Source organism: Microplitis mediator, chromosome 7 (assembly GCF_029852145.1).
Source record: "Microplitis mediator isolate UGA2020A chromosome 7, iyMicMedi2.1, whole genome shotgun sequence".
Lineage (NCBI taxonomy): Eukaryota > Metazoa > Arthropoda > Insecta > Hymenoptera > Braconidae > Microplitis > Microplitis mediator.
This window is the reverse complement of record NC_079975.1, coordinates 20872748-20897565: the sequence shown is the minus strand read 5'-3', so window position 1 is coordinate 20897565 and position 24818 is coordinate 20872748. Positions and strand designations below refer to the sequence as shown.

The window sequence follows — 24818 nt, the reverse complement described above, 5'->3', positions numbered from 1 at the left end:
TCGAAGATGGTAATTCGAACTATTAAAGATTATACTTGATACAACCGAAGATGGTAACTGTTACCATTCAAAGTTGCGAAAATTCTTAAACAAGAATGTGTGCGTGCGCATGAGTAAAACGCAAAACGGCGATAGTCTTATAGCGAGGTCTGAGTGCAAACGCTGTTAAGCACAATAGTGGGGGTACCTCAATTCCAAGAATTTTTTCTCCTACAGCCCTTAGCTAGTCTTATAACGAGGACCTACTGTAGTTGGTAGATACTACAATTCAGATTGTTTATTTAATAATTTAAATGATATTTTCTATCATAAAATTCAGTTTAAAAATTGTACTATAACTCGATGATAACTTTTACCATAAAATTCTCTCCGTGTCCTATTCATCGCATTTTGTCAAAATGCAATATATCCCTGTGCCGAAAACATTGTTTGTCATGAGTTTTTTTTTTATTTTTCATCAAATTCCTTATCAACTTTAATTTCAAGTTTTTTGAATTACTCTTGTTCGTAAATTGTTACGTTTTGATAAATTGCTATTTCTGAACTCAGAGCAATTAAATTCTCTCAACTAATCATAACGGTTATATTCTATCGTTTAATGACTGTATTGAACGGTTGACAGAAAAAAAATTAGTTCCAAGACAGATACGTTGGGCTAGAGTTGATTTTTTGGCTAAATTACGGCTGTACATAACTTTGGACGAGTTCTTTGTTCGGTAACACCAACGATGAGATTAATATTACACGCATTTATTGTTATTAAAGTACTGAATGTTTTGATAATAACGATAAATTCATATGTTATATCACCCCACGGAGACCTAATAAATAGAGAGCTCGAGCCGATAAATTATTTTGAATCGGGACAACCGATTGATACAACCCGAAGATCAGTGGCTGTCAATGAGAAACGATTCCTGTGGGAAGGCGGAATTATTCCGTATGAAATTGGAGACACATTCAATGGAGCACAACGCAAATTATTTAAGAGAGCAATGAGACACTGGGAACAATCGACTTGCATAAAATTTGTTGAAAGAATTAAAGAAGCTCGTGGTAATTATTTACTGTTCACTAAATTAAGCTGTGGGTAAGTTGAAGATTTTTGGTACACACACTGTTAGAAGTATATATTTGAGCCAAATAAATATTTATTAATAGTTAATAAATTATTTATTAAATGAAATTTATTTGGGCCACATAAGCCATTTATTAATAGTTAATAAATGGCTTATTTGAATAGAAAGAAATGACACATGAATTTATTTATGTAAGGTTATGACAAATAATTTATAGGACTGTTTAATTTTATTTTTTTAAATAAAATAATACACACAATTAATGTTAATTGAAGATAAAAATTATTATACAAAAGATATAAAAAAATTGAAATATTGTAATAAATGTTTACTAACAATCACACTCATTCCATTCAAAGTGTAAGATGAGCGAATGCTCTGTGGGATTCTGGTGTAGGTGTGGTTAATTCAATAACTAACAATTAACACAAAATTACAGATAATAGAATTGATCTTTATTAAACAATATGTACACTAAAACTATGAGAAAAATAGCGAATGCAACTTCAAGATACGCGATAGCGAATGCGACTGTAAAAGACTACGCGTATAAATTCGACGCGTGGTCGGTAGCGGTTAATAACGCGATAATTAATTTATAATTAATAAGACGCGAGCAACAATTCAATATATACTCAATAATTAGTAGCCTTGATATACTAGCTAATTATTGAGAATATTTAAGCAGAGATTTAGCGGAGCGGTTCAGACTTATATCACACTAGAGATATACTATTTTGAGCGAAGCGGTTGGATGGATAGCTGAGTTTGTACTGATCGATGTAGATTGGAAATAGAGACGTCGTCTTCTTCCTTCTTGGCTGCTCGGTGGTGACGTGGCAGCATGGATGCAGTAACGAATTTTCCCATTGGCTTAAAAGCGCGCCAGCAGGAAATAGTTAGCCGCCAATTTCTCTGATTGGCCGGCTGGTAGCGGGTTCTCATGCCATTTTGACACGGTCATGAGCAAGAAATTGCAGGTGTCGGGCCCAGATAGCGAGTGACCCGGCACTATTCTGACATTCAAGTCAGTAGCGAGTTCGGCTGCTCTCGTACGTAGCGAAAGTGCACGAAGCTTTTCAAAATGATTAAGCTCGTGACTGAACACAAAGTTATAGCCTGAACTTCATGTGTCATATCTTTCTATTCAAATAAGGTATTTATTAACTATTAAGAAATGGCTTATTTGGCTCAAATAAATCTCATTTAATAAATCATTTATTAACTATTAATAAATCTTATTTGGCTCAAATAAATACTTCTAACAGTGCACAAAAAAAAAATTCTCGACTGAAAGTAAATATTCTTGATTCAAGAAAATTTTTTGGGAGACTTAAATTTTCTCAGATAAAGTAGAAATCTTCTCCAACCAAGACGAATTCTCTTGGCTCAAGAAAATCTTGACTTGGTTCCCGAAAACGTTTGTCTTAGAAAATATTTTCTTGACTCAAGATATCTGTTTTTTCTGTGTAAAAAGAAAATAAAAATTATACGATAGTATTTACACAGAAAGAAAATTATGGGAACTTTTGGTATGCATTATGAAAATAGTTCCCATAATGGTATAGGAATTGTACTTATACTATTTTAGAGATGGTTCATATAATATATTGGAATAGTTTCCATAATAGTATGGGAATGGTTCCTATAATTCATGGAAATGATTCCTATGAAATATAGGGTCCATTCCGATATATTAAGAGTATGATTTCACTGATATTATAGTCACAATTCCTATAAATTATAGGAACCATTCCTATAATTATAGGAACTGCTCCCATAATTTATGGTCCTAATTACTATGTTAATAGAGGAAAAAATTTAATAGAATTGTGGGAACCGTTTCCATAATTTTCTTTCCTTGTAATTATGAATAAACTAAAATTATCAGATGCTGTTCATTGGTCGGCAAACGAGGCAAAGGAGGCAATCCGATTAGTATAGATGATGGATGTGATAAATTTGGAACAGTTCTTCACGAACTGGGTCATGCAATAGGTTTTTTTCATGAACATAACCGTCCAGATCGAGATGATTATATTGAAATATATTATGCTGTCATAGAAATAGGTAATATTTGAGCACTTATGTATGCATATATATTAGGGTGTTTCAAAAAACAAACAAATTTTTTTTTTTTTCCTTCAAACAGGTTCAAAAGTTTCGTTTAGATAAAAAAAGACGCCTGTGAAAATGAGAGCTCTTAATATAAATATTAACATTGTCCACATTGCACTTTTCTATTTCCCATAAGAATAACATGGAAAAAATTTTTTTTACGTCTTCTGATTCTTATAAGTAGCTAACGATGCATTATAAGAATAATTGGCAGGTATATTTTTGTAGGGAATTGAACGCTCTACAAAAAAAGATCCTTATCATTTTTCAAGAAATCTATTTGTTCAAAAGTTATTTGAGGTTGAAGTCGAATTCATATTAAATTTTGAGATTTTCTTACTTTTCCGGCGAAAATATCAGACCTATTACGAAATATCATTGGACCTTTTTGTAGACAATTTTATTCCCTAGAAGTTATTTTGAATAAAGTTTTTTTGAATTCCGCATTGTTTTTTAGTTATTCTTATTTTAATGTCAAGCTCTTAAAATCGATCAGAAGACTATTTTTTTTATGAGCATGACATTAGAATAAAAATAACTGAATAACAATACGGAATTCGAAAAAACTTTGTTGAATATAACTTCTAGGGGATAAAATCGTCTACAAAAAATGATAGTTTCGCCGGAAAAGTACGAAAATCTAAAAATTTTATATGAATTCGACTTCAACCTCAAATAACTTTTGAACAAATAGATTCCTCAAAAAATGATAAGAATCTTTTTTTGTAGAGCATTCAATTACCTATAAAAATATGCCTGCCAATTATTCCTATGACGCATCGTTAGCTACTTACAAAAATCAAAAGACGTAAAAAAAATTTTTTCCATGTTATTCTTATGGGAAATAGAAAAGTGCAATGCGGACAATGTTAATATTAATATTAAGAGCTCTAATTTCCACAGGCGTCTTTTTTTATCAAAACGAAACTTTTGAACCTGTTTGGAAGAAAAAAAAAAAATTTCTTTGTTTTTTGAATCACCCTAATATATATATATTCGTATACATACATTAGATAATTTATAATATTCAATGAGAAAATAAATGTATTGCTGGTTCATGCGCAATCCTGTAGGTGATGAACACAATTTTAAAAAATTGAACGCGAGGACTGTAGATACTTTGAAGCAGCCTTATGATTATCTTTCAATAATGCATTACCCACCAGTTGGCGTAACAAACGACGGAAATATCCATGTCATTGTACCAAAAAAACAAGTTAATGGGCGAACACCGGAAATTGGTCAAAGAAAAGGAATCAGTCGAGGTGATATTGCTGCAACAAATTTACTGTACAATTGTCCAAGTTTGTATTTTTGTTGTTTAATATTTTTTTCTGCATTTTTTTTAAAATCACTTTACCTTTCAAATAATGTTGGTAAATCACAAATTAGTGAAGTAATAACAGGAGCATAATTTAAAAATGATATGTTTTAAATTCATCTGCGATAGTGCTGATTGATAAGTGTTTTGTATCTTTGCTTGGTGAGTAGGATGTGGAGGTACATTATTAGAAGCTAAGGGCATTTTCAGGCCACCATCGAAACTAAATGGTTCGGAGGTAGATTTTGACAATTGTCAGTGGACAATCAGGGCTGCTCAAGGCGAAAGAATTAAACTCCTCATCATACTATTGGATATTCGCAAGAGTCCTAATTGCTCAACTGATTATTTGGAAATTCGGAATGGCTACCAGACTGATAGTACTGTCTTAGGTGCGTTGTTGACAGTATTCAGTATAAATAATATCAATCTTTGTTACGATTAAATACGTAATCTGTACAATTTAGGTCGCTACTGTGGAGATGTTGGATCGGCCACTATGATTGCGAGTAATTTTGTAACCGTTGAATTCATGAGATCTCCATTTGAAAACCATCGTCCGGGCTTTATTTTGGAATACGAGGCTATTTGCGGCGGTGATATTTATTTAGAAAGTAATGATACTTATTATTTAGAATCACCAAATTATCCAGAGTCATACGAACCGAATAAACTGTGCCATTGGAACATCGAGGCTCCTCACAAACATTATGTCGTAATCCAATTAAATTACTTTGAACTTGAAGAAAGTACTGGTTGTAAAAATGATTTTTTGGAAGTACGGAAGGGTAGACGTGAGAATGCACCAATTTTCGGAAGTTTCTGCGGTAAAAAAGACCGTTTCGACATCGCTGCTATGATGGATAGAATTGTTCTGAGGTTTGTTACCAACGAATCGAAAGAAGCGGGAGGTTTTTCTGCCACTTTTTCTGCGAAACCAATCAAGAATAATGATCAGCCACATAAATAGTTTATACGCTTTGAAAAATTTGCGGGGTTAATTTAGAATGTACGCGGAATGGATGCGATTTTTTTAAATTTTTATTCATCTAAGTCTCTTGGAATGAATTAAGCTCTGTAGGGAAGGTTCGGGAAATCTTAATGATAACAAAAATTACTAGTTTGTCAATAAAGTTTATTGTTATCTTTACTGTTCAATGTATTTATATTTCATTTATCAAAAATCAATCATTTTATTATTATAAAACTATTGTCAAATATAACTCGTTAAGAGGATAATAAAAATTTCTATTAATCTGCGTCACACGTTATTCATATAGTTGGGCAAGAAAAATGCTTTCTTCATTGTGGATTTTTTTACACTAAATTTCTTATCGACTGTTATATTTTTGAATTTATGTTACTATTTTTGTTTTTCGATTTGTAAGAACGGACTTTTTCTGACCTCAGAGCAATTAAATTCTCTTGTCCAATCATATGATTATGAATGATGATATTTTTATCCTATATCCGATAGTTTAATGTCTATATTTATATATACACTGTAAAAAATCACCGGGGTAAGTCCAAGCGGTGTAGGTGTTAAAATTATCGGTGTTAAATTTACCCCCGAAAGCGGTGTGAAAATAACGCCGCCACTAGTGTAAATATTATGTACCGGTGTTAAAATAACGCCGCCACCGGTGTAAATACTCTAGTCCAGTGTTGAAATAACGCCGCCACCGGTGTAAATATTCTAGACCGGTGTTAAAATAATGCCGCCACCGGTGTAAATATTCTTTACCGGTGTTAAAATATTTTATTTTGTGAATATTTGTACTTACTCGATCACTATACTTGTTAATAAATGATTTTTTTATCAATTTTCACAAAATACTGACATTTCTAGTGTTTTACAATCTTTTAAGTTAATACTCCAAGCGGACGTAGTTTATCCCGCTTTTGCACCGGTTACTCCACTTTTGAACCGGTTACCTTGCTTTTTCACCGATATTACTCCGCTTTTACACCGGTATTTTAACACCGCCGAATTACGCCTCCTACACCGGTGTCATTTACACCGGACGGAGTTAAAATGTCTATTTTTAACACCGCTCTTTTTATAGTGTAATAATAGGAGTAATTATTTAAGATAATAAAAGTTATAATTTCTGGTTATCACAAACAGTTGTAAATTTTACCATATACAGTAGGACCTCGTTATAAGACTACGCGTTATAAGACTCTTCCCCTCAATTTGTTGAAACTCGCTCAGAACGCTTCCCCCACCAAGCTCAAAGTTTTGCGCCGAAACCTTGCTATAAAACTAACGACAATTACGATTAAAATCGAAATGAAATGTACATACAGTACACTCTGATTATAAGCAATGCTTCTGTCTATACTCTTACTTACAGGAAAAAATGAAATTGATGTGAGAGTGAGTAGAGCGTCCGATGTAACATATAACCAGTCTACTGTACATAAAGATTCTAGATCAAATAATTTATTCTCATAAAGAATATTAAAAATTTCGTGGTATCGTATAATTAATTAACCGAAAAGAACGACGAAATTCAATTCACTTATGATTATGTATATTAGAAGAGATACACTGTATAATAGAGTAGAGTTGAACCGAATACAAAAATGAAACGCAAAACGGCGATAGTCTTATAGCGAGGTCTGGGTGCAAGCGCTGTTAAGCACAATAGTGGGGTTACCTAAATTCCAAGAATTTTTTCTCCTACAGCCCTGAACTAGTCCTATAACGAGGTCCTACTGTAGTTGGTAGATACTACAATTCAGATTGTTTATTTAATAATTTGAATGATATTTTTTATCATAAATTCAGTTTAAAAAATTTACTATCACTCGATGATAACTTTTGCCATAAAATGCTCTCCGTGTCATATTCGTCGCATTTTGTCAAAATGCAATATATCCTCGTGCCAAAAATATTGTTTGTCATGGGTTTTTTTTTTTTTTTTTTTTATCAAATTTCTTACCAACTTTAATTTGAAGTTTTTTCAATTAATCTTATTCGTAAATTGTGACGTTTTGATAAATTGCTATTTCTGAACTCAGAGCAATTAAATTCTTTTAACTAATCATAACAGTCATACTCTGTAGTTTAATGTCTGTATTGAACAGTTGACAAAATAAAATCAGTTCCAAGACAGATACATTGGGCTAAATTTCATTTTTTGGCTAAATTACGGCTGTAAATAATTTTTGACGAGTTCTTTGTTCGGCAACACCAACAATGAGATTAATATTAAACGCATTTATTGTTATTAAAGTACTGAATGTTTTGATAATAACGATAAATTCATATGTGATATCACCCCACGAAGAGCCAATAAATAGAGAGCTTGATCCGACAAATTATTTTGAACCGGGACAACCAATTAATATAACCCGAAGATCATTGGCTGTCAAAGAGAGAAGATTCCTATGGGATGACGGAATTATTCCGTATGAAATTGGAGACACATTTAATGGAGCACAACGGAAATTATTTAGGAGAGCAATGAGACACTGGGAACAATCGACTTGCATTAAATTTGTTGAAAGAATAAAAAAAATTCACCATTCTTATTTACTGTTCACTAAATTAGGCTGCGGGTAAGTTGAAGATTTTTGGTAAAAACAAAATATAAATTATACGATAGTAAGTACACAGAAAGAAAATTATGGGAACTTTTGCTATGCATTATGGAAATAGTTCCCATAATGGTATAGGAATTGTACCCATACTATTTTAGAGATGGTTCATATAATAGTATGGGAATATTTCTCATACCATTATGGGAACCATTCCTATAATATTATGGGAATAACTCCTATACTATTATAGGAACCATTAGTATAATGTTGTGGGAATGGTTCCTGTAATTCATGGGAATGATTCCTATAAAATATAGGGTTCATTCCGATGTATTCTGGGAATGATTTTCATAATATTATAGAAACTATTCTTATAAATTATAGGAACCATTCCTATAATTATAGGAATCATTGCTATAATTATAGGAACTGCCCTCATAATTTATGGTCCTAATTACTATGTTAATAGAGGAAAAAATTTAATAGAATTGTGGGAACCGTTTCCATAATTTTCTTTCCTTGTAATTATGAATAAACTGAAATTATCAGATGCTGTTCAGTGGTCGGTACACAAGTTAAAGGAGGCAATCCGATTAGTCTAGCCGATGAATGTGATGAATTTGGAACAGTTCTTCACGAACTGGGTCATGCAATAGGATTTTTTCATGAACATAACCGTCCAGACCGTGATGATTATATTGAAATATATTATGCTGTCATAGAAAAAGGTAATATTTGAGCACCTATATATAAATTAATAATATTCAATGAGAAAATAAATGTATTGCTGGTTCATGCGCAATCCTGTAGGTGATGAAATCAATTTTAAAAAATTGAACGCGAGGACTGTAGATACTTTGAAGCAGCCTTATGATTATCTTTCAATAATGCATTACCCACCAGTTGGCGTAACAAACGACGGAAATATCCATGTCATTGTACCAAAAAAACAAGTTAATGGGCGAACACCAGAAATTGGTCAAAGAGAAGGAATCAGTCGAGGTGATATTGCTGCAACAAATTTACTGTACAATTGTCCAAGTTTGTATTTTTGTTGTTTAATATTTTTTTCTGCATTTTTTTTAAAATCACTTTACCTTTCAAATAATGTTGGTAAATCACAAATTAGTGAAGTAATAACAGGAGCATAATTTAAAAATGATATGTTTTAAATTCATCTGCGATAGTGCTGATTGATAATTGTTTTGTATCTTTGCTTGGTGAGTAGGATGTGGAGGTACATTATTAGAAGCTAAGGGCATTTTCAGGCCACCATCGAAACTAAATGGTTCGGAGGTAGATTTTGACAATTGTCAGTGGACAATCAGGGCTGCTCAAGGCGAAAGAATTAAACTCCTCATCATACTATTGGATATTCGCAAGAGTCCTAATTGCTCAACTGATTATTTGGAAATTCGGAATGGCTACCAGACTGATAGTACTGTCTTAGGTGCGTTGTTGACAGTATTCAGTAGAAATAATATCAATCTTTGTTACGATTAAATACGTAATCTGTTTAATTTAGGTCGCTACTGTGGAGATGTTGGATCGGCCACTATAATTGCGAGTAATTTTGTAACCGTAAAATTCGCAAGTTCTCAATTTGAAAACCATCGTTTAGGCTTTATATTGGAATACGAGGCTGTTTGCGGCGGTGATATTCATTTAGAAAGTAATGATACTTATTATTTAGAATCACCAAATTATCCAGAGTCATACGAACCGAATAAATTGTGCCATTGGAACATCAAGGCTCCTTACAAGCATTATATAGTAATTAAATTTAATTACTTTGAACTTGAAGAAAGTACTGGTTGTAAAAATGATGTTTTGGAAGCACGAGAGGGTAGACGTGAGAATGCACCAATTATTGGAAGTTTCTGCGGTAAAAAAGACCGTTTAGAAATAGCTAGTTCGGGGAGAAGAATTGTTCTAAAGTTTGTTTCTAATGAATCGAAAGAAGCGGGAGGTTTTTTTGCTACTTTTTCTGCGAAACTAATCAACAATAATGATCAGCCGCTTGAATAGTTTATAAGCTGATAAAAATTTGCGGAGTTAATTCAGGGTAGACGCGAAATAGATGACATTTTATGTCATTTTGATTTATCTAATTCTCATAGAATGAATTTTGCTCCGAAGGAAAAGTTTGGAAAATATTAATTATAAAAAAAAAGACTTACTAGTTTGTCAATGAAGTTCATTGTTATCTTTACTGATCTGTAACAGTGCGTTCTAATTTTCAACTTGAAAATCGGGCGCGAAAAAGTAAATGATCCAACGGTCATCTGTTATGCTAATTTGTATATTAATTGGACACTCCTCATTCACCCGGGACCAGGTCAGAGGCTCCCTAGATCGGATTCTATTGAGACGATAGTGGGCTAGTTCCACCCCCATCTGAATTTGTCTTATAAAAAGGCCAGCAAGCACTTGCTAGCTCTCTTAGACTCACTGAGGCCCTGACTGCCTCCCAGGATCCATTACAGTCACTTGAGTCCTGAACTAAATTCTGAGTGCCTCGCGCAAAATATACGTTTTGTTCGCATAACGAAACTTTTTTAAAGCTAAAGTCTAGAATTTATCTAAGAAAATCTATCGTTAATAATTTAAATAATCAAGTAAGTTTTGAAGAATAATTAAGTTACATATATACAGTGCTAAGTCTAAGTTGGTCATTAAGTATTGTGGTGGTTTTTCCCCGGGAGTTTTTGCTGAACATCCAGTTTCAATCACATCAGAGGACGCAACGACGTGGACCTTCGGTAAGCCAACCAGATCCACTTCATTAACAAATCGCTAGTTTTCTTTTTCTCTCCAAGAGTGTTTGATTTTCATATCACTATCACCATAATTTATTTCATTGCCAGGGATCTCAAACTTTGACCCGTTATTTTACATCAAATTTGAATTTCAATTAATTAAATTATTCAGGGGAAATTTATATATTTATATGAGGAATTTTAGTTAAATAAATTTAATTATTAAGATAATACCCGATCGATTTGTTTCTTTATTTCGATTTTCCGACTTCGCAGCATTAAGATTTTTTTTTCCAGCCGCGTGTCCGGTCAAAGACAGAGCGAATCCCGCCTCCAGAGTGCAAGCCAGCAATCACAATTATAAAATTAACATATATCATAAGTTAAACATACAATTGATTAATTTAACAATTAAATAAAATAAACGATTAAATAAGTTAACTAATAATTAATCAGTAACGAGGGCCGTAGCTGGTTGACACGAGCTAGTCAAGGTCACCCGTTATAGTTCAATGTATTTATATTTCATTTATAAAAAATCAATCATTTTATTATTATGAAACTATTTTCAAATATAACTCGTCAAGAGGATAATAAAAATTTCTATCAATCTGCGTCACACGTTATCCTCATAGTTGGGTAAGATAAATACACAGTAAAAAACAAATCGTCAAAGTGTAAAAAAAAACGTGTGTTAAAATTCTGAGTGTTGAATTTTCAACACTTTTGTGTGTCAATTTAACACACAATATTAATTCTTTGTCAACTATCACAATCGATTAATTTTTTAACACACAAAAATGTCATTTTATTCGAAAGTAACACTTTTTATATGTTGCTATCAAATCAACATACAAAATATGTTAAAAATAATGTCGACCATCACAAAAGAATTCTCGGAAAATTTTTATTTTCAACGTATACGTGTGTAACTTTTTTTAACACTCACAACATGTTAAAGTAACATGTGAATAAGTGTAAAACGGTCGTTTTACACACGGTGTATGTTAATTTTGACGAATCCTTTTTTACTGTGTACTGTTCTTTCAATGTGGGTTTTTTTTACACTGAATTTCTTATCATATGATATATTATTGAATTTATTTTATTATTTTGTTTTTCAATTTGTAAGAACGGACTTTTTCTGACCTCAGAGCAATTAAATTCTCTTGTCTAATCATATGGTTATGAATGATGATATTTTTACCCTATATCCGGTAGTTTAATGTCAATATTGACCGGATGGAAAGTAAAAATCAGTTCCGAGACAGATACATTGAACTTCAGTTCATTGTGTGGCTAAACTACGGCTGTAAATAATTTTCGACGAATTCATTGTTCGGCAACACTAACAATGAAATTAACATTACACGCGTTTATTGTTATTAAAGCACTGAATTTTTTGATAATAACGATAAATTCATATGTGATATCACCCCACGAAGAATCAAGAAACAGAGAGCTTGATCCGATTAATTATTATGAACCAGAACAACCGATTAATATAACCCGAAGATCATTGGCTGTCAAAGAGAAAAGATTCCTATGGGATGACGGTATTATTCCGTATGAAATCCGAGACATATTTAATGGAACACAACGCAAATTATTTAAACAAGCAATGAGACACTGGGAACAATTGACTTGCATTAAATTTGTTGAAAGAATAAAAAAAATTCATGATTCTTATTTACTGTTCACTAAATTAGGCTGCGGGTAAGTTAAAGATTTCTGGCAGAAAGAAAACGAAAATTCTACAATGTAAGGTTGCTCCTCTCGTTTTCGACAGTATTCAGTAGAAATAATATCAATCTTCGTTACAATTGAATACAAAATTGTTTAATTTAGGTCGCTACTGTGGAGATGTTGGATCGGGCACTATAATCGCGAGTAATTTTGTAACTGTTGAATTCATGAGATCTCCATTTGAAAACCATCGTCCAGGCGTTATTTTGGAATACGAGGCTGTTTGCGGCGGTGATATTCATTTAGAAAGTAATGATACTTATTATTTAGAATCACCAAATTATCCAGAGTCATACGAACCGATTAAACAGTGACATTGAAACATCAAGACTCCTTACAAGCATTATATAGTAATTAAATGTAATTACTTTGAACTTGAAGAAAGTACAGGTTGTCAAAATGATTTTTTGAAAGTACGAGAGGGTAGAAATGAAAATGCGCTAATTACTGGAAGTTACTGCGGTAAAAATGACCACTTCGAAATAGCTTCTTTGATGAGAAGAATTTTTCTGACATTTGTTTCCAATGAATCGAAAGAAGCCGGAGGTTTTTCTGCCGCTATTTCTGCAATATCTATCAATAACAATTTGTCTACTTGAGTGCTTCTGAATATTTGAAGCTAATCAACTGTATTGTAACATTTAAGAGAAATAAAAGTTTTTTGTTTTTAAATGCGATCATAATAACTAATCACTAATTTATAATTTTATATTTTAGTGGATCCACTGCTCAAAGTCTAATATGTAGACATAAGTGAAAAACACTTTATTGCATGTCTCAATGCGAAGCGTGAGTAATGCTTTACTCTCACTCTCTCAAGGTCAAGCAATTATCTCGGCTTAAATTGCTTTTATCCGATCCTTTTTGCACTTGGAGTATTAAATGAGTTGATAAATATCAACAATAACACTTTTTTATGACAGTAGATCCTTAAAAAAACACTACTTTTGGTAGATAGTGAATAAAAAACCGTTTTGAAGAAATATTTTGGTGGACGTAGGGTTGTCCGTATGTGCGGATGATGTATGTGGTCACGATAACGCCCAAAAAACTTCACTTTCTGAGTCAATTTTTTTCATTCGCTTCAGTATCATTCTGAGTAACAGCCCATTTTAAATTACCGTCTTATCCAATGTAATTTAATTGAAAAATGAATAAATTAATTAACAGTGAACAGTCTTTCTTGTATATCTATATATATATATATATATATATATATATATATATATATATATATATATATATATATCTATATATATAAATTAAAAAATAGTTCAATCTTTGGCCACACATGGGCTTAAGTCGCGGAAAAATAAATACTATTCGCGGGAAAATTTGAAACAAATTTTTTCTTATATTTTATTTAATATACTTTTACGGAGTATTTATATGCTTGAATATTGAGTAACTGATTAATGATTAATGATTATTTTTGTCATAAAATGAGTGATTGAGGTGTGCACTTTTGGATTTTCCAAACTTTTTTTAATTCTTGACGGCTCGACCCTGTCATTTCACCAACTAAATTTTTTATTACTTCAAATAAATTCCATTATGAAATCGAAGTTTTGTTTCATAAAAATTCAAGCTTTCTGAGGTTTTAAAAAAATTCATTTTATTCCTGAGCCAAATTTTCTAACAGTCGGTTTAATATATATAGAAATTTTTTAAAAAATCTTTAAAAAAGACTAAAATTTATTCAAGCAATCATATAAAAGTGCCGTTAAAAACTCAGCAATTCTACACAGAAAAAACAGATATCTTGAGTCAAGAAAATATTTTTGAAGACAAACGTTTTCGGGAACCAAGTCAAGATTTTCTTGAGCCAAGAGAATTCGTCTTGGTTGGAGAAGATTTCTACTTTATCTGAGAAAATTTAGGTCTCCAAAAAAATTTTCTTGAATCAAGAATATTTACCTTCAGTCGAGAAATTTTTTTTTTGTGTGTATATTTTTATCAAAGTTATTTTTGATCAATTTTTTTTTTAATGTCATCATTTTTTTTTTATTGTTATTGATATTTTGGTTACTGGTTATTAATCTGAATGTGGTAAGTGTCGGATAATATGGCAGTTAAATATTTTTAAATCCAAGATAAAACGCATCTCATTGTTTTAAAATTTAGTAGGAGTAAAGCCAATAATAAAAAATCAGAGTTACAAATTATTGTCTACAACTATTTCGTTTAGTATCATCGAAAATGAAGTTACCGAACGTTTTTATCGTTATTCAAGTACTATATTTTATAGTAACAACAGTAAACTCGCATCTAATATCACGAGATGACACGTTTATCAATAATGAGTTTGATCTGAGCAATAATTTTAAACCGGGACGACGGATTCATAGAACCCGAAGATCGTTGGCTGTCAAAAAGAGAGAATTTCTATGGGATGACGGTGTAGTTCCGTATAAAATTAAAAACATATTTAGTGGAGATCAACGCAGGTTATTTAAACAAGCAATGAGACACTGGGAACGATCGACTTGTATTCATTTTGTTAAAAGAATTGAAGGGGTTCATAAAAATTATATAGTTTTCACGAAATCAAACTGCGGGTAAGTTTCATATTTTAGCTTTTACGCACAAACATCTTATAGTAAAATCGGAAAATCATGTTTTATTTTGTGCCACGCATTATATTTTTGTAATATCCAGTATTGATGCTGGTCATTTTGTTGCCCGGAGCCAGACGAAACTGAATAATTGCACGGTTAAAAATTATTCGGTACGTTAACTAAAAAAATTCAAAGTCAACAGAGAAAACAATACAGTTTTATTAATTAATCGATTCTTTTTATTGGAAATAATTTTGTTTTTAAGATTTTTCAAACATTACTGAAAGTCTTTTAGTTTATTAGAATGATGTAATATTTAGAGGATTACTATAAAAAAATGTGATTCTGGCAGGGATGAAATAGAGACAGAGTGATTTAGTGGGCAGAAACTAATGAGTTTCTTCCCTAGAAAAGAATGAACTGGGCAGTGAATCGACTAAATTGTTAAGCTGAAAAGAAATTGTTAATAAATTTTTCATCAGATGCTGCTCACTTGTTGGTAAAAACCGGTATGGACCCCAACCAATAAGTATAGCAGACAAATGCAGCATTTTTGGTACTATTGTACATGAATTGGGACATGCTATTGGGTTCCACCACGAGCATTCACATCCGAATCGCGATAGCTATATTGAGGTTTTCCTACATAACGTTCAAAAAGGCACTATATATATATTATAATAACTTCTGAAACATAATGTTCTTCTAATAGACTGTATAAATTACGATAAATTTTGAATATCAACAGGAAATGAAGATAAATTTAATAAATTGTCACTAAAATCTACAGATACGTTGGGTCAACCTTATGATTATAATTCCATAATGCATTACCCGAGATTTGCTTTTGCAAAAAGTATGTTCTATAGTACAATTGAACCAACACGTAAAATAAATGGGAAGACACCAGATATTGGTCAGAGAATAGCTCTCAGTACCGGTGACATTGCTGCTGCGAATGTGCTGTACAGTTGTTCTGGTTTGTAATTTAAACACTACGTATCTCTAAAAATCTTGTAGTTTTTAATTATTCATTGCTTATTTAAATATTAATAATTGGTACATCGGGTTTGTAGCATATGGCGGGTCATTTTTTGAGCCTCATTATATGATTATCCCGCCAATACATCCAGGTGATTCACCAAAAGCTTCCGATAAATGCAAATGGACAATCAGAGCTGCTGAAGGTGAACAAATAAAGGTCACACTAACATCATGGGATATTCAAGAGACTCCCAATTGTACAGTGGAGTATGTGGAAATAAAAAATGGCTACCAGGCAAATAGTCCTGTCTTAGGTAAACTATCGAATCTTAATGATATGAACGATATCTGTTATTATTAAAAGTAAATTTTGTTTAGCTCGCATGTGTGGTCAAGACAAAACAGTTATTGTAACGGCTAGTAATTTTGTATCGATAATATATGCTAGGAATCGTTATGAAAATTATCACCTGGGATTTATATTGAAATACGAGGCTATTTGCGGCGGCGATATTCATTTAGAAAGTAATGATATTTATTACTTAGAATCGCCAAATTATCCAGAGTCATACGAACCGAATAAACAGTGCTATTGGCTCATCAAGGTTCCTCGCAACCATTATATAGTAATCGAATTTAATTACTTTGAACTTGAAGAAAGTGAAGGTTGTAAAAACGACTTTTTGGAAGTACGAGGGGCTGGAAGTGAAAATACGCCAATTATTGGAAGTTACTGCGGTAAAAAAGACCGTTTAGAAGTAGCTGTTATGATGAATAAAGTTTTTCTGACGTTTGTTACCAATAGATCGAAAGAAGCGGGAGGTTTTTCCGCTACTATTTTTTCGAGATCAGAAAACAGTAATGGTTTAACCGCTTAAATAGTTGAATAATATTTAACTATATTCGGTAGCAATAAGTTTAATCAATTTTTTCTTCGTTTTTTATATTCAACGTTTTGATGAATCGTTAAATTAAAAAAAAAGCTTGTTAATAAAGTTCATTGTTCTCTCTACTGTTAAATGTATTTAAACTTTAGGCTTTAAAAGTCAACTACTTTATTATTATAAATTGATTGCCAGCAGGTCATCGAAAGTTTAATTTGGAGTTTATTACAAAATTTCCTAAAGTATTTCTATCACAAAATATACTGCTATTATTATTTTTAAAATGTTACAATTAGATGGGCATTATATATATTAGGTTGGGTGATTCATTTCCGCAAAAGTTTTTTTTATTTCAAGTCCTCAAGCAAAACCTCAATCTACATTGAAAAAAAAAAAATTCTCACCAATTATAAGCTCTTAATTCTAATGCTAAGTACTTGCAATTTGATTTAAAAGATTTCCCATTTAAAATACACGTACATTAAATTACTTTTTTTTTAACTTTCTAATACTCAGCTGCGTTTCATGATATCAAGGCAGTTTTGGTCGCAAATTCTAGGGCATTTGGTGTTCTTCAAAAGTGCCCATAGTTACATAGCTGTAATTCCAGCTGTTTCACTTGTGTCCGTTGTGGAACTCATTTTTCCTATGAAATTGACGTTTACTGGCTTTCAGAACATAAACCAATGAAAGTACATGAAAAATTTTGATAGAAATTTTATAGGAAATTTTATTCCCTTCGAAAAAAGTCTTCTGAGTCAAGTCGCTAAAGTCCATAGTTTCCGAGTTATAATCATTTTAATAATTTGCAAAATAAAATATCAATTATAATTTTTTTTTTATATTATATTTTTGAAATTATTAAAATGGTTATAACTCGAAAACTATGGGCTTTAGCGACTTGACTCAGAAGACTTTTTTCGAAGGGAATAAAATTTCCTATAATATTTCTATCAACATTTTTCATGTACTTTCATTGGTTTATGTTCTGCAAGCCAATAAACGTCAATTTCATAGGAAAAATGAGTTCCGCAACGGACACAAGTGAAACACCTGGAATTACAGCTAAGTCACTATGGGCAATTTTGAAGAATACCAAATGCCCTACAATTTGCGACCAAAACCGCCTTGATATCATGAAACGCAGCTAAGTATTAGAAAGTTAAAAAAAAAGTAATTTAATGTACGTGTATTTTAAATGGGAAATCTTTTAAATCAAATGGCAAGTACTTAGCATTAGAATTCAGAGCTCATATTTGGTGAGATTTTTTTTTTTTTCAATGTAGATTGAGGTTTTGCTTGAGGACTTGAAATAAAAAAAACTTTTGCGGAAATAAATCACCCCAATATTAGGGTGTGCCATTTTGGGGCGACTTTTTTTTTCAACAAAGAATCAGGCTGAAAACTTGCAGGAAGGTGAGAAAAAAAGCCTGTTCAAAGCGGAGCTATTAATATTAATATTTAGAAGTGCCTATTTCTAATTTTCCATTTCCCATTTAAATAACTTGGGAAAAATTTTTTTTTTTTTTTTAATTTTTCTAGCTCGGCATTCGCACTTCATATAAAGAAGTCCATAAGATATTCTTGTAGAGAATTTAACGCTCTACAAAAAAGGTTTCTTATCATTTTTTGATAAATCCGTTTATTCGAAAGTTATTGGAGCTGGAAGTCGAATCTATATAAATTTCCAGATCTTGTAACATTTTCAGCAAAACTATCAGACTTATCAAAAAATGTCATAGCACCCTTCTTGTAGACAGATTTATTTCCTAGAAATTATTTGAAATAAAATTTATTTAAATTCCGCATTGTTTTCTAGTTATTTTCATTTTAATGTTAAGATTTCAGAATAGATTAGAAGACTATTATTTTTACGAGCTTTGCATGGTATGGGAATAGTTCCCATAATATCATAAAATTTTTTTTTCGCAAAATAGTCTAGAAATTTCCCTCATGATATGAGAAGATTCAAATTAAGTTTAATCGACGCTAAATTTGTTGAAAAAAAAAATTTTTGTTAAAAATTTTTAGTTTTTTTCTCAAATACGAATTCTTTTTTCAATTATTGAATCTTTGTTTTTATATTTAATAATATTTCTGTGTATTGTAGAAGTGATTACCACACTTTTCTGTAAATTAATTTTTTTCATGATAGTATGGGAACCATTCCCATAATATTATGATTCCCATGATGGTATAGGAACTATTCCAATAGCGTTATGGGAACCATTCCTATAATGTTATGGGTAGCATTCCCATAATTATAGGAACTGCGCCCATAATTTATGGTCATAATTCCTATGTTGATATAAGAAAAACTTTTACAGAATTATGGGAACCATTTCCATAATTTTTTTTCCATGTAGATACTACAATTCAGATTGTTTATTTAATAATTTAAATGATATTTCCTATCATAAAATTCAGTTTAAAAATTGTACTATCACTCGATACTAACTTTTACCATAAAATTCTCTCTGTTTAATATTTATCATATTTTGTCAAAATGCACTATATCCCCGTGCCAAAAATATTGTTTGTCATGGGTTTTTTTTTTTTTTTTTTTATCAAATTTCTTACCAACTTTAATTTTAAGTTTTTTCAATTAATCTTATTCGTAAATTGTGACGTTTTGATAAATTGCTATTTCTGAACTCAGAGCAATTAAATTCTCTTAACTAATCATAACGGTTATATTCTGTCGTTTAATTTCTGTATTGAACGGTTGACAGAAAAAAATCAGTTCCAAGACAGATACATTGGGCTAAAGTTTATTTTTTGGCTAAATTACGACTGTAAATTATTTTTGACGAGATCTTTGTTCGGTAACACCAACGATGAAATCAATATTACACGCGTTTATTGTTATTAAAGTACTGAATTTTTTCTTAATAACGATAAATTCATATGTAATATCACCCCACGAAGAGCCAATAAATAGAGAGCTTGAGCCGACAAATTATTTTGAACCGGAACGACCGATTAATATAAACCGAAGGTCATTGGCTGTCAATGAGAAAAGACTTCTATGGGATGACGGTATTATTCCGTATGAAATTGAAGACGTATTCAATGGAGCACAACGGAAATTATTGAAGCAAGCAATGAGACACTGGGAACAATCTACTTGTCTGAAATTTGTTGAAAGAATCACACAAGTTGACGATTTTTATTTACTGTTCACTAAATTAAGCTGCGGGTAAGTTTAAGATTTTGAATGAAACGAAGTTAAAAAAAATTATACAGGAACAAATAATCATGAATAAATTGGAATCATCATCAGGTGCTGTTCAGTAGTTGGCAGACAAGGCACAAAACCTAATCCTATTAGTATAGATGATGAATGCAGTAAATTTGGAACAATTGTTCACGAATTGGGCCATGCAATAGGTTTCTTGCATGAACAAAACCGTCCAGATCGTGATGATTATGTGGAAATAAATAACGAAGCCATAGAAAAAGGTTAAATTAGAACCCTTAAATTTGAGGAAAAACGGGGTAAGGCAGAAAATGGGGTACCTATTTGAAATAACTCTCAGTGTCAAATTATTTCAGATGTAATTCAATCAGCGTGAAAATATTGACAATTTTTCAAATTTTTAAATTTAATTAACTTTTAATAATTTTTCAATCTATTACTTTAAACAATATACAATCGGTGTTTTCTTAGCATTCAATAATTATGTGAAACGTAATTTTTCTTTATGTAAATTACTTGCAAGAAAATTTAATTCAATCGAATTTATTTCATTTCCAAAAAAATTTTCTTTTACCTTTTTTAAGGGGTTTCCCATTTTTCACTTCGAAAAATAAAATTTTTTTGTTAACGGAAGCTGAAATTTTTTCTATTTACTCTGAATATTATTAAAAAAAAAAGCCATTCGGCATCCGAAATGGAAGTAGATTTCTCACTATAATTGTTCCACTTTTAATAAGCATATATAATTTAATAATCACCCATCAACAATTTTCAAAGATATTATCAATAGCATTATCACCATAACACATGAGTCAATTATGTGACTTTGAACCCTTATTAAAAGTGGAACAATTATCGTAAAACAAAAAATCAAAAAAAGCAAATATAGCTTTTTCTGTCAGCTATCAAGTTCTTTTTACATAATAAGGATAGATATACCCATTAAAAAGTTATTTACAAAAAACCCAAAAAAGTAGGATTTTTCGTTTTTTTTGGAATTTCAAATATCCATGTTGATATCCAAATATCAACGATTTTGCTCATCTTTAAACTTAACCAAGCTAATCGTTTATAGAATAAGTGTGCCAAGTTTCATTAAGATCCGTTAAAAATTTTGGTCGCTATCGTCGCAGCATGCCGCGTTATATTACATATATATATTAAAGTGGTTCGTTTCAGAGCAATTTTTTTTTTTCAAGGTGCTGACTCAAAATCTTGTAGAATATATGGAAAAAATAATTTGGTCAAAATTTGAGCCCTTAACTACTATTTTTAGAGGTCGCCAATTCATTTGCCAGTTTTCCCATTTAAATAACGCAAAAATCATTTTTTTACACTTTTCTTTACTGCAACCTGTAAAGAATTTTTTTTTCTACTTAGATCATAATTTATTCTCATAGAGCATAAAATTCTCTAAAAAAAAGTCTGTCACGAAAAAATTATCTAACGAATATTTTTATTACGTAATTATGTTATATTTATTTTATTATACTTGAAATTTATATTAAATAGCTCATAACTGTTGAGCTATTGATAACAGAATTGAGTCCTATACAATAAATTTGTAAAGCTCAATGAGCCCTTCGAAATAGTCATTTGACTTTTGTTCATAGAGTCAATAATTTAGCCCTTGAATCCAATTAAAGATAAATTTTCATATAAAGCACATTCAGGACTAATTACGTAATAAAAATATTCGACAAACAATTTTTTCGTGACATACTTTTATTTAGAGAATTTTATGCTTTATAAGAATAAATTATGATCTAAGTAGAAAAAGAATCTCTTTACAGGTTACGGTAAAGAAAAGTGTAAAAAAATGATTTTTGTACGTTATTTAAACGGGAAAACTGGCAAATGAATTGCGACCTCTAAAAATAGAAGTTGAGGGCTCAAATTTTGGCCAAATTTTTTTTTCTACATATTCTACCAAATTTCAAGTCAGCACCTTGAAAAAAAAAAAATTGCTCTGAAACAATCCACCCTAATATATATATTAGGGTGATTCATTTCCGCAAAAGTTTCTTTTTTTTTGAGTCCTTAAGCAAAATCTCAATATACATCGAAAAAAAAAAATTCTCACTAAATATGAGCTCTTAATTTCAATGCTAAGTACTTGCTATTTGATTTCAAAGATTTTCCATTTAAAATACACGTAAATTAAATTACTTTTTTTTTAACTTTCTAATACTTAGCTGCGTTTCATGATATCAAGGCGGTTTTGGTCGCAAATTGTAGCGCATTTGGTGTTCTTCAAAAGTGCCCGTAGTTACATAGCTGTAATTCCAGCTGTTTCACTTGTGTCCGTTGCGGAACTCATTTTTTCCATGAAATTGAACTTTATTGCCTTGCAGAACGTAAACCAGTGAAAGTACACTAAAAATGTTGAAAGAAATTTTGTAAGAAATTTTATTCCCTTAAAAAAAAGTCTTATGAGTCAAGTCGCTAAAGTCCATAGTTTCCGAGTTATAATCATTTTAATAATTTGCAAAATAAAATATCAATTATAATTTTTTTTTTATATTATATTTTTGAAATTATTAAAATGAGTATAACTCGAAAACTATGGGCTTTAGCGACTTGACTCAGAAGACTTTTTTCAAAGGGAATAAAATTTCTATCAACCTTTTTAGTGTACTTTTACTGGTTTACGTTCTGCAAGCCAATAATGGTCAATTTCATAAAAAAAATGAGCTCCGCAACGGACACAAGTGAAACACCTGGAATTACAGCTAAGTAACTATGGGCACTTGTGAAGAACACCAAATGCCCTACAATTTGCGACCAAAACCGCCTCGATATCATGAAACGCAGCTAAGTATTAGAAAGTTAAAAAAAAAGTCATTTAATTTACGTGTATTTTAAATGGAAAATCTTTGAAATCAAATGGCAAGTACTTAGCATTGGAATGAAGAGCTCATATTTAATGAGAACTTTTTTTTTCGATGTAGATTGAGATTTTGCTTGAGGACTTAACATAAAAAAAACTTTTGCGGAAATGAATCACCTTAATATATATACATACATAAACTTTTGAACCAATGGTATTTTTGGAACCTACTCGATAAATTATGATAGATTGTGGCAAAATTCTTTGAAAATTCCACCATGAAGACAAATGCAAAAGATAGGTTTCTATGAAATCTACTAAAAAGACTTCGTATATGAGTCCCAAAAAGTATTTTCTTAAGTACCGCGTTTTGCCCCATCCCCTCTCCTATATCAGTGAGTTAATAATATTGATTAAAAAAACCAACTAATTGGTTGTTCGTTTACAAACCCGTAGGTTCTGAATACAAATTCAGAAAAATGGATGCGTGGGCTGTAAATACTTTGAAGCAGCCTTACGATTACTCTTCGATAATGCATTATCTACCATTCGCATTAGCGAACAAACCAAATACTGATACCATTATACCAAAACAAAAAGTTGATGGACGAATACCGGAAATTGGTCAGAGAATAGGACTCAGTAAGGGCGATATTACTGCGACAAATTTACTTTACAGTTGTCCAAGTTTGTATCTTTTTTACTTTATGTCTATAGAACGCATTTAGTCGCGGTGTAAACTCTATTCTCTCAAAATGCGTGAATTAGAGCACAGTATATCAGCCAGAGTAAAAACTTATAAATTTTAAAAATCTAAAGGATTTTTGTTTTATGTTTAGTATGTGGAGGTGCATATTTTGAAGCTAAGGGCATTTTCAGTCCACCATCAAAACTAAATGGTTCCGAGGTAGATTTTGACTATTGTCAGTGGACAATCAGGGCTGCTGAAGGCGAAAGAATTAAACTCTTCATCACACTATTGGATATTCGCAAGGCCTCTAATTGTTCAACTGATTATTTGGAAATTCGGAATGGCTACCAGACTGATAGTACTGTCTTAGGTGCGTTTTTGACAGTATTCAGTAGGAGTAAGATCAATTGTTGTTACAATTGAATACAAAATGTGTTTAATTTAGGTCGCTACTGTGGAGATGTTGGATTGGCCACTATAATTGCGGGTAATTTTGTAACCGTTGAATTCATGAGATCTCCATTTGAAAACCATCGTCCAGGCTTTATTTTGGAATACGAGGCTGTTTGCGGCGGTGATATTTATTTAGAAAGTAATGATACTTATTATTTAGAATCACCAAATTATCCAGAGTCATACGAACCGAATAAATTGTGCCATTGGAACATCAAGGCTCCTTACAAGCATTATATAGTAATTAAATTTAATTACTTTGAACTTGAAGAAAGTACTGGTTGTAAAAATGATTTTTTGGAAGTACGAGAGGGTAGACGTGAGAATGCACCAATTGTCGGAAGTTACTGCGGTAAAAAAGACCGTTTAGAAATAGCTGCTTCGGGGAGAAGAATTGTTCTGAAGTTTGTTTCCAATGAATCGAAAGAAGCGGGAGGTTTTTCTGCCACTTTTTCTGCAAAACAAATCAACAATAATGATCAGCCGCTTCAATAGTTTATACGCTGTAAAAAATTTGCGGAGTAAATTCAGAGTAGACGCGAAATGGATGACATTTAATGTCATTTTTATTTATCTAATTCTCTTGGAATGAATTTAGCCCCGAAGGAAAGGTTCGGAAAATATTTATTATTAAAAAATTTACTAGT

The 24818-nt window shown here is 31.4% G+C and overlaps 3 protein-coding genes across 3 annotated transcripts; all 3 read left to right on the top strand.

Moving 5' to 3' along the window:
* Window positions 1-700: 700 nt before the first annotated feature.
* LOC130671571 (bone morphogenetic protein 1-like) lies at window positions 701-5773 on the top strand. Its single transcript, XM_057475539.1, has 5 exons — window positions 701-1090; window positions 2971-3149; window positions 4271-4501; window positions 4689-4910; window positions 4986-5773. The coding sequence occupies exons 1-5, from the start codon at window positions 729-731 to the stop codon at window positions 5486-5488; spliced, it is 1497 nt and encodes a 498-aa protein (XP_057331522.1). The 5' UTR covers window positions 701-728; the 3' UTR covers window positions 5489-5773.
* Window positions 5774-7723: 1950 nt separating this feature from the next.
* Window positions 7724-10095, top strand: LOC130671969 (protein tolkin-like). Its single transcript, XM_057476123.1, has 5 exons — window positions 7724-8085; window positions 8617-8795; window positions 8878-9108; window positions 9296-9517; window positions 9593-10095. Exons 1-5 carry the CDS (start codon window positions 7724-7726, stop codon window positions 10093-10095), a joined length of 1497 nt encoding a protein of 498 aa, XP_057332106.1.
* Window positions 10096-23506: 13411 nt separating this feature from the next.
* On the top strand, window positions 23507-24666 carry LOC130671968 (protein tolkin-like). Its single transcript, XM_057476122.1, has 3 exons — window positions 23507-23714; window positions 23867-24115; window positions 24164-24666. The coding sequence occupies exons 1-3, from the start codon at window positions 23507-23509 to the stop codon at window positions 24664-24666; spliced, it is 960 nt and encodes a 319-aa protein (XP_057332105.1).
* Window positions 24667-24818: the final 152 nt, after the last annotated feature.

Coding starts and splice junctions, on each gene's coding strand:
- LOC130671571 (XM_057475539.1), top strand. CDS start 729: ATGAGATTAATATTACACGCATTTATTGTTATTAAAGTACTGAATGTT. Junction 3,150..4,270: donor TTATGCTGTCATAGAAATAG/GTAATATTTGAG, acceptor GCAATCCTGTAG/GTGATGAACACAATTTTAAA. Junction 4,911..4,985: donor GACTGATAGTACTGTCTTAG/GTGCGTTGTTGA, acceptor TGTACAATTTAG/GTCGCTACTGTGGAGATGTT.
- LOC130671969 (XM_057476123.1), top strand. CDS start 7,724: ATGAGATTAATATTAAACGCATTTATTGTTATTAAAGTACTGAATGTT. Junction 8,086..8,616: donor TTCACTAAATTAGGCTGCGG/GTAAGTTGAAGA, acceptor TGAAATTATCAG/ATGCTGTTCAGTGGTCGGTA. Junction 9,518..9,592: donor GACTGATAGTACTGTCTTAG/GTGCGTTGTTGA, acceptor TGTTTAATTTAG/GTCGCTACTGTGGAGATGTT.
- LOC130671968 (XM_057476122.1), top strand. CDS start 23,507: ATGGATGCGTGGGCTGTAAATACTTTGAAGCAGCCTTACGATTACTCT. Junction 23,715..23,866: donor TTTACTTTACAGTTGTCCAA/GTTTGTATCTTT, acceptor TTTTATGTTTAG/TATGTGGAGGTGCATATTTT. Junction 24,116..24,163: donor TTTGACAGTATTCAGTAGGA/GTAAGATCAATT, acceptor TGTTTAATTTAG/GTCGCTACTGTGGAGATGTT.